The 9,644-nt window shown below is 50.2% G+C and overlaps 1 protein-coding gene across 1 annotated transcript in view; it reads left to right on the top strand.

The window, feature by feature from the left end:
* The first annotated feature begins 3,787 nt into the window (after positions 1-3,787).
* PTCH1 (patched 1) overlaps positions 3,788-9,644 on the top strand; it is a 72,181-nt gene continuing 66,324 nt past the window's right edge. Inside the window, exon 1 of the mRNA XM_086685166.1 lies at positions 3,788-3,918. Coding sequence (XP_086541292.1) covers positions 3,916-3,918 — 3 coding nt within the window. The 5' untranslated portion in view covers positions 3,788-3,915. The remainder of the gene's footprint in view (positions 3,919-9,644) is intronic.

Here is a 9,644-nt window from a genome sequence, read left to right as displayed (position 1 = left end):
GTATCTTCCTGACAGGAAGGAGGCAGAAGGTGGGGGTGGCTCATTTCAGAATTGGGATCCCTACACTGAACAAAATTGCTTTTTATGAGAGCTTGATCTGTCTATCCAGGATCAAAGAATGGCTGCACCTGAGGTGACTGTGTGCAAGAGTGGTGGATAGCTTCTTAGATGTGGACAAATGTTTCTTCTGAACCCTCAATCAGTCATCTGAAGCATTCCAGTCGCTGGAGGTTGCTCTGAGGGAGGGATTGAGTGAACATGTTTGGCACCCACTTTTAGCGGGAGCCAGGAAAGAGGGGAACACACAGTGAAGAATGTGTCTGGGAGCACCTGGGTGGCTCAGTCAGTTAAATGTCCGACTCTTGATTTGGGCTCAGGTCATGATCTCAGTTTGTGTGATCCAGCCCTGTGTTGGGCTCTGCGCTGACAGCGTGGAGCCTGCTTGAGATTCTCTCTCTCCCTCTCACCCTGCCCCTCTCCTTCTCTCTCTCTCTCAAAATAAATAAATTTTTAAAAAGTTACAATGCAAGCATTAAAAACTAAAGAATATGTCTGTGTGCATACGTGTGTGTGTGTGTGTGTGTGTGTGTGTGTGTGTGTGTGTGTAAGTAACAAGGTTAACAACTTAATCTCAAGTAGCGACAGATAGTCCAAAGGCAGAGCCAGGGATGACCTTGCCCATCAACAGATTTGATTACGCCCATGTGATTTGTTTCAGACCTGTTTCAAGAAGTCCCTCTGTTATCTCCTCTTTTGATGTGTCCTTAATGTTCCCTCTGGTCCTGCCTTAATGCCCTCAAATCTCCAACTTTAGAATTACTTCTCTGGATATAGGACCACAAGTCCAAGTTGACTTGCAAAAATATTGCCTAGTAGCCTTGTCAGCCATTAACACTTTGATGCCAATTGGCTTATCAGACTCACAGGCTAGAGCTGAACTCTGTTGCCTGGAAGCCTTGTCAGTCATTGACACCTCCATACCAAGTGGGTTATCAGACTGGACAGTGCTAGAGCTGGTTTTGCAGGAAGGGATGGGGCACAAACAACTTTAGAAGGGTGGAGGCAGCTGTTTGGTGACAAAGAGCCTGCCCTGGTGGGGAGTCTCAGAGAAATGCCAGAAGGTAACAACATATGGGGCTCTGGGCCCTGCAGAACACACATATTTCAGACTTGATGATTTAACATTTCTAGCATCTAGGAGTAGAGGGAAGAGGGGGACAGCACCGAGATTATTTTCAAAGGCTGATTTCAGAGGAAGGAAAAGACGGGCAGGGAGTTCTCCTGCTCTTGGGAGAAAGGATTTCCAGTGAGTTCCCTCCTTGCTGACCTTTTAGGTTCCAACACCACAGGCTTTCTCTCCCTGTTTCTTTACATCACCACTGGCCAATTCGAACTATTTACACTCAAACTGTCTTTGCTCCAATTATAAAGCATTTGACTGAAATAGAACATAATATGAACACATTCAGTATGAACTAATGGATGTAAGACCACAAAATCTGGGTAGCTCTGTAATCTCCCTGTTCTGCACTATAAAGGGGACAGGAGGCTCACGCAGCTTCAGGGCTCTTCCCTGCACAGACCCCGTCCAAAGCCAAGGACTGTTATTTTGTGTTTGTAATTTTGAGTCCCTAAAGAAGCACCCCCATCCCAAACTGCATAAGCTCAGGCCCCACCAAACGTGGACCCACCCCTGATTATCAGCCTTGGCCACATGCTCAAGGATCATGTGGCCAAGTGTGCTTGCTGAGGGTGGGGAGAGGGGCTCATTTTAATGAGGAAAGGCAAACTTCACAAGGTCTGCTGGAATTTCTCTGCAAAATTAGCATACCTAGTGACTTGATATTGTGGACCTTTTAAATATCCTTTGCTAAGCTGTTTCTCTTTTTTCTTATTCCCCACCCCCCTTTCTCTTTCAAATTCTAGACTACTCTATTTGGAGACGTATTTATATCTTCCTCTTCCTCACCCCACCCAAGTTTATAGGAGGTTCTGAATAGAGTCTTTTGATATGACACCAAAATGTAGTGTTTCCGAGTGAAACGTTGGTGGGTTTGTTTTTCCAATTATTATGACTCTTAGGATTCCTGCTCAGCTTGGATAAATGGATAATATCTATTTAAGACCATTTTTTACTTAAGTCAATTGGTATGAAGTGACTTTCTGGACCAGCCTAATTCACAGGGCTGCCCAGCATTCCAATGCTTAATTACCTAGTGCGTCTCAAACATAAGCACTCTGGAAACTCAAATAACCCTGTTAAAGAATGGAATATCATCTTTGGGACAAGGAGACTTGTCCTAGGGACCGAGGGACCTAGGAGACAACTGTGACTCCTAGGTTGGTTGTATGCTTTTTTTTTTTTAATAACACCACACACACACACACACACACACACACACACACACACACACACACCCCTCCCTAATCACACTGTCAGCCCAGAATGAGGTGAGAAAAGGCTGGTTTTACCTAAAGGGCAGCTAGTTAACTCTTTATATTTTCAAGAAATTATCTTACCGTCCCCCTCATCTGTAATTCATCTATATTCATAATGTGGACCATTTAAAATAGCACCTTTCATCTGTGTGTGAAACACAAGTGTAGCCTGTAGGTTTGAGCAGATGAAATGTTAAACACTGTAGCAGGGTCTCTCCGGAATAGGACTTTCCATTTAGGGCAAGAGGCTGAGAGCCCTTCCGCATGGAGGCACTTCCGTCTAACCCCATCACCCAAGCTTGCCTCGTTTGGGAAAGCAGCGTGGGTGGGAGCATTTGGGTGGCATACCCCAAAAACCACAGTAATTGGAAGGGAAAAAAAGCAAATATCAATTAGTAATTCCTCAGCCAGCTACCAATCTTGGTTTCCAAGGGACTCCACCTTGGGCTCTTCAGAAGCAGCAGCTTCCCAGGGACCTCGGACAGAAACGACGCGAATCTACATACATCTTGGTGCGCTGAACATTTCCCCAAGGGAGGCTCTTGTTATCTGCCCGGCTTCCCTGGCTCTCTGCCTCCCTGTCAGCCTGTGGGCCTGTCAACCAGAATGATCCCAGCTTCTCAGGGCTTCCGTGGGAATGCGAGCAGGAAAGGGCTTTGAGAATTGAGGACAGGCAAGGTGGTGGTGTTCGGCCGCGCTCTGGGCACCCCGCATTTCCCGGAGCGCTGGGGATGCTGCAGTGAGCTTCCCCGCTCCCCTAGCAACCCCCGCCCCCGGGTTCGGGCAAGTGGCTAAAAGTTAGCAAATAAGGTGGGGGTGGGGGCAGAGCACAAGGTGGGGAAGGCGAGGTGGCGAGCCGAGACCCCCCGCCCAGCGGCCCCCCGCAGACAGGGCCGCGGGGGGCGGGGAGGGGGCGGCCGGGGCTCGCAGGAGCTCGCGCGGCTGGGCGCCTCCCAGGAAGGCGGGGAGGGGAGCGCCTGTTTACCCAGGAGGGCTGTGCTGATAGCACGTTCCTCGAGTTTACTTTGCTTTCCTTGAGTTTATTGTAAAGGGGTAAAGTTTTCGGATCTGTCACGTGACCCTGACAGGTCCTGCCTATGGCGCGGCAGACCACCCACGCCGAGGGCCATGGAACTGCTTAATAGAAACAGGCTTGTAATTGTGAGTCCGCGCTGCACTCCGCCGAAAGCCTCCGGCGGCCCAGCGCGCCGGGGTTTTTACACTTTCCGTTCCTTTTGTAAAGACGGAGGAGGAGGAGGAGAAGACGAAGACGAAGACGAAGAAAAAGACGACGACAGGGAAGACAAAGAGACCCGCAGCGACAAGGCTAGGGGGAGACGAGGGAAGACGGGGAGAAGACGGAGGAGCGGAGGACCAGGAAAGGGGGGCGAGGGGAAAAAAGGAATTGATGTGAAATCCAAGCCCAGCGTCCGCGCCATCGGCACCCGCGCTCCGGGCAGGGCTTGACGGCCGGCTATGGTGAGTGCAGCCGGCGCGGCCGCCGCCGCCGCCACCGCCGCCTTGCCCTCGCGCCGCGTGCGCCCCCGGGGCCGCGGGGTTGCGGGGCCGGGCGCCCCGCGCGGCGGACAGAGGGCCGGGCGCCGGGCGGCAGGGTGGGGGGCGGCGCGCCGGGGCCGTGGGGCTGGGTGGGCTGCGCCGCCGGGGCGCGGGAGCGCCGGTCCGCGTCTCCACGCTCGCTCGCTCGCTCCGGGCCCCCGCCCCCCGAGGCCGGCCCCGCAGAGCGGGGCGGGGGCCGACGGCGGCGGCGGGCCCGGCCGGGGAACGGCTCCGGGGGGAGTTCTCACGGAGGGGGTCGCCTGGGATCCCATTTTCACGCTTGAAAGGGTCGCCACCTTGGCTTCCGCTCCGCAGCCTGCTGGTGGCTCCCGACTCGCCAGCGGAGGCAGAGCTGGGTCGGAAGGGCTGGTGCGGAGAGTGACAGCGCCGGGGGGAGGGTGCGGGCCGGGAGCGCGCGCGCACCGGACCTAGTCCTCTCGTCTTGGAGGCGCTGGTGGAGACCTGCTGGAGGGCACGGGCGCACGCTCCCGCACCCACACCCGGACGCCTGGAGTGCGACACCCTGGGCTAGGAGAGAAGCACCTTAAAATCCCGGAGCTCACACATTCCCCCCTCCTTCCGCCGTAGGTGGGAAAAAGGGCCAGAGGTGCTTTTCTGAGTACAGGAAGGGGGCACGGGTGGGAGAGAGGTACGTGTTGACTCTTGCGCCCACGGAATCGGGCGTTCTGGTGCCTGCCACCCATTAGAGAGGTCGCCGGCTAGCCGGGTGCTGAGTGTGGCCTCAGGGGAGTCCTGAAGTGGGGTGGGCTGATTCAAACCCCTTTAGACCCGATGCCACACTGGGCCCACAGGACCTCCAGAGACTGTACCTCTGGGATGACATGTGCTATGCCTCCAGGTATTTAAGTTCATGCTAAAAACGACTCCTAGTGTGTGGATGAGCAATCAGTCCAAAGTTTTCAGATGTCAATTTACAACACCTAAGAAGAACCATATGGATTGTTGTCTATGGAAGACACCCAGAGACCAATCTTTTCCTAGACCTGGGAGAGAAGACTTTCTTCCGCTTTTATCCTCCCCGGGGAGGGGAAATCTAAAAGGACTAGACAGAAATAAAGACCCACAATGGGTGGCTCTAAATTTTAATAATTGTGTAACTGAGGTCTTGAACTACAATAGTGCTTTTTCAGGACTATTGCATTCTGTGTGTGTTCCGTTTTTGTTTTGTTTTTCCTCCAGTAGTTCAACATGCAATTAATTGCCTCCACAAAGAAAGACAATGCTTTTTGGTGTCATCCTTTGTTACTGTAACTTATTATTTCTGGGTGGTACCTCAGGATAAATTGTTGCCCCAGGTGCATTGTGCACCCATGTTGTAAAACAAGGGGCTTTCAATTGAGAGTTTGTGTGTGTTCAGTTGTCACCCAGCTTCCTTCCACAAGGCTGTAAAATGCCTTTGAGTCCAAGACCTTTTTATATTAAAATGTTGAATCAAGGTGGACACCAATAGACCCATTCTCAATTTGGGGTATTAGCTTCATTTCAAACTCACTGTAAGAAGTGTATCTAATTTCTGGTTATAATCTAGTCCTAATCTAACAAGCTATTTGAATAGGAGTTCACACCATTTGGAATGATTTTGTGGGGGGGGGGGGAGGCTGTTTTTACAAATTGTCTTCAACTTTCTACAGATAGCAAAACAATATGGATTAAAATATCTGTCTTCCCTGTTTTTATCCTCATTCCTCTCTCTCTCTCTCTCTCACACACACACACACACACCTTTTATTTTCTCCCGCCTCTGCCACAGTGTATAAAGCCCTATTGAGACATGTAGGCGTGATGTGTAAACCGGATTAGCAGTATGAAAGAAAGACACACAATAAGCTGGAATTGTTTTACTTCCCTTTCATTTCTCATGCCTATATCTCTAATAAATTTGTTGCTCCAGCAGTGGGTCAAAGGGATCATGTTGCTCAGCTTCTTTTTCATGCAAGACCCAATGGCAGAGATCACTGAAATGAATGGTGTACCTTCTGCCAAATGCAAAGCTTGATACAGATATATTAGATGGGGAGATAGAGATGAGGCAAGAGAGAGATGGAGAAAAAAATGTTCAAAGTCTGGGTCTTTCCAGAATACATCTCTATCCACTGGAGCAATGTGGGTAAGAAGATACTTGAGAAGGGGGGAATCAATACAAGGATCAATGCTGTGTTTTCTTTCAAGTTCATTGTAGGCTCTGGACATTTTCTCTGCTGCATAAAGTCTAATTCCCCTTTTCAAACTAGTATTTGAACCTGGAGTAATAAATGTGGATATTTCTGGGATCTTCTCAGGACATCTCCCCTCTGCCACCCCACCCCAGGCTCACTACAGACTCAAAAAATGCCAGTGTTCCTGGGTTTGTGCTGTAGACCCCTCATTTACTCCTTTGTGGAATTGGGAGCAGCTTCCCATTAAAGGAGATCAGGGGTAATTAGCAGCATTATTTTGACAAGTTGGCTAGAGCTGTTCCCTTTCCTCCAGTCCTGGGGAGGGGGGAATAGGGGAGGAAACAGAAGGTAGAAGGGGAAGGGGAGGGGAGTCATACTTAGGGGTTTCACATTCTGTGGCTGCTGAGTCTTTTTTTTCACTCCCACCCCTGAAACCTTTTAGACTCATTTTCTACCATCACCTTTTAAATAAATACAAAAACTGCCATTGAGAAAATAATAAGGCATTCTTAGGGAGCCAAGAAAATGTGGTGGATGGTGGCATACTTGCTCAAATAGAATAGACTAGTTATCCAAGGTACCTGCTTTGAACTGTTCAGGCTCTGGCCCATCACTCACATCTTGCACCCTGGGCTCCCCACCCAGAAACAGACATTACATCAAATCCCCAGTTCCTCTCCCCATCCCAGCCTCTCAACAGGCATACTGTGGGACTTAATATAATACTTGCACTTCTTTGCATTTGAAAAGAATATTAAACTCAGGCAAAATTATAACATGGCCCAGAGATCAATTGACTGGAATACATTTACCCCTTTATTCATTTCTACTCTGCAAAAACTAGCTAAATCACACTAGATTTTAAAGACCCATTTAGTTGCATCTGAGTAACCAGTGAAAAGTCAAATCTCACTATGGTTTCTCATTACTCAGCCAAGTCCACAATTGCTTATCATTGCAATGTCCAGATACAAAGGGCAGATATTTCATTTCCCAGTGTTATCACTTGGATAACTGGATGTCAATTTTGAGATGTGTGTGGTGTGGCCATGGATATTTGAAGTATTGGAATGGAGAAGGGAAAATATATGAAGGATTCAGATTTTAAAAGTTTAAGAATATCTGTTTGAAAACTACAGACTCCTATGAAGTCTTGGATAATGATGGGGAGACCCAAATGACAATTGATAGATTGAGACGATACATTCCCCTTTACTTGGAAAGGGGAAAGACAGCACTCAACTGTTGCTCCAAAGAGGGCCAGCAACTCCTGCTGGTTGAAAAGGCCCCAAGCTCTCACTTATCTGGTAACTCTCAGGAGGGGAGCCACCCTGCAGAAAGGCCAAAAGGGACTGTCTTCCTAGCAGACACCTTCCCAGGCCTGGCTGCTTCAGCCAGCCTCATTTCAGGTCTGGAGAATCCTTATGGCTAGTTGAAGTTAACAAACCCGGTGTGGCACAGCAGTCCCCTGCACAGGGCATGCATATTAAAGCCGACAACGCTTACAAATGTAAATAAGGGCAGATTGATTAGGAACAACATTATCGCTGGGAATGTCGCACTCGCATGCATCAGCAATGAGGCAAATTGGGGGCAGCCTCAGCCCTGACCACCCAAGTCGAGCAGGCTTTTACACTGGCTCCTCTTCCCTTTCTTAAAACGTTACAGAAACAAGGCCAATTAGATCCTCAAAGTAATTCATCTCTGTGTATGAAAAAAGCAGACCACAGGGGAAGCGGCGGGTGGGGGTGGGGAGATTAAGATAGCGCTTGTTAGAGCCCAGGCTGGGGACTGCGTCCTGGAACCGATGGGTAGAATTTACAGGCCTGGACTATTGTCTGAGATGCTGAAAAGTTAACCTATCAAACAGCGGGTGAGGAGGCTGAGGGCGCTGAAAACCCGGGAGATCAATGTTCAAAACGTTTAGGAATTAAGTCAAACTGAGGGAAATGAGCCCGAGTGGAAGAGGCTTTACCATTGAAATGGTGCACATGTAGAAGCAGTCAGAACGAGAGGATATGCAGCTGCGTGCAGAGAGTAATAAGTAACCATGATGTGTACATAGCCTATAATTTCAGTTTAGAATTCCATAATCCAAGTGGCTATACTAAAATTGCTATAAATAAAAGATTAGGAGGCACAACTAATGTTCTGGTCTCAAACGCTGTAAAGGAATTTGAAAAGACAAACATAGCAATAGCAACCTATGGCTACATGATTACCTTGCTACATACATACAGCACGACTCAAATATCAAAAGACTGACATGTAAAACTAGGGGCACAACCCCCAACTCTCTGAAAAATAATTTCCAGCAGCAAGCACTTAAGAGTTTGACTTGAAACGTCTGCAGAACCAGTCAGTAAAAAAAGTTAGAATGAATCACCTTTCCTGCTTTATGTTCTTTATCAAACAAAGATCAGGATATCGCTTCAAGATTAAACTTGATATGTGTCGAGCCCAATCTTCCTGCGATATTATATTTTAAGGTAGTGTCATTTTAATTGCACGGTGCTTGCCTTCCCTTCTGGATTTTAGCAGCCCTCCCAGAGCTGCGCACAAAATCACGTGCTCCTTCAGAGTTTTGAGTTTTGAATTTCCGCGCTAGCCGAGTGCTCCGGTCCTCCTGTTGATCTCGAAAACATCCTCAAGACACTTTTACTGTCTTTGTCTCTATTCTACGAGCCACCCTATTCCGCCCAGGGTCCCCCACACGTTCCGCCGGTTTGGGATTCAGGAGACAGGGCCTCCCACTGACACCAGGACGGAGAAAAAGCTAGAAGGAAGGTGGTGAGGCTGGGTAGGGAGGAGAAAGGGTTCACGTGAAAGAGGAAAAAGAAAGGAAAAGGGAAAGGAGGGAGGGGGAAACCGCCAAAGAGGAAGGAAGAGAGCGGGGAGGGCTGCCGACAAGCCCCCCGCAGGAACCGCGTGGGCCGCCCGGGTGGCCGGCGCGCCCCGCTGCAGTCCCCTTCGGGCAGGGGCCGCGGACGCCCGGCAGCTGAATGGGAAGGGAACCCGTGCGCTCGGCCATTGGCCGGCTGCAGGGAGGCCGCGCGGACATTGGGCAACGTAAGGGGGCCGGACCGCCTTCAGGAATGTACTACGGCGCGTTCGGCACGTCCGTCCGCGCCGGCGGGGTGCGAGCCTCGTCTGGGCTCCCGGGAGGCCGCGCTGGAGACTTGGAGTCCGCCCGGCTCGAGCCAAGCGCACCGACTTCCCTACCTGCTCCGCCTGGGCCGGGCGGGGAGTCCCGGAGCTCGGGTGCGCGCGCAGGCGGAGGCACGCGCGCGCCTAGGCCTCCCGGCAGCCGAGTGCGCGCCGTGCTGGCCCGGCCCTGAGTCACGTGGCCGCATGGGCTCCGCCTTCTCCCTGCTCCTCCCCCTTTCCCTCCATCTGGGTTTCTTTCTTTCCTTTCCTCTCCTTTCTTTCTTCTTTTTTTTCAATGAACACACACCGTGTCTATCTTAAAGC

Source organism: Puma concolor, chromosome D4, assembly GCF_028749965.1.
Source record: "Puma concolor isolate L17-30 chromosome D4, mPumCon1.1.hap2, whole genome shotgun sequence".
Classification (NCBI taxonomy): domain Eukaryota; kingdom Metazoa; phylum Chordata; class Mammalia; order Carnivora; family Felidae; genus Puma; species Puma concolor.
The sequence above is the reverse complement of the archived record's forward strand: the minus strand, read 5'-3'. Positions and strand labels throughout refer to the sequence as shown.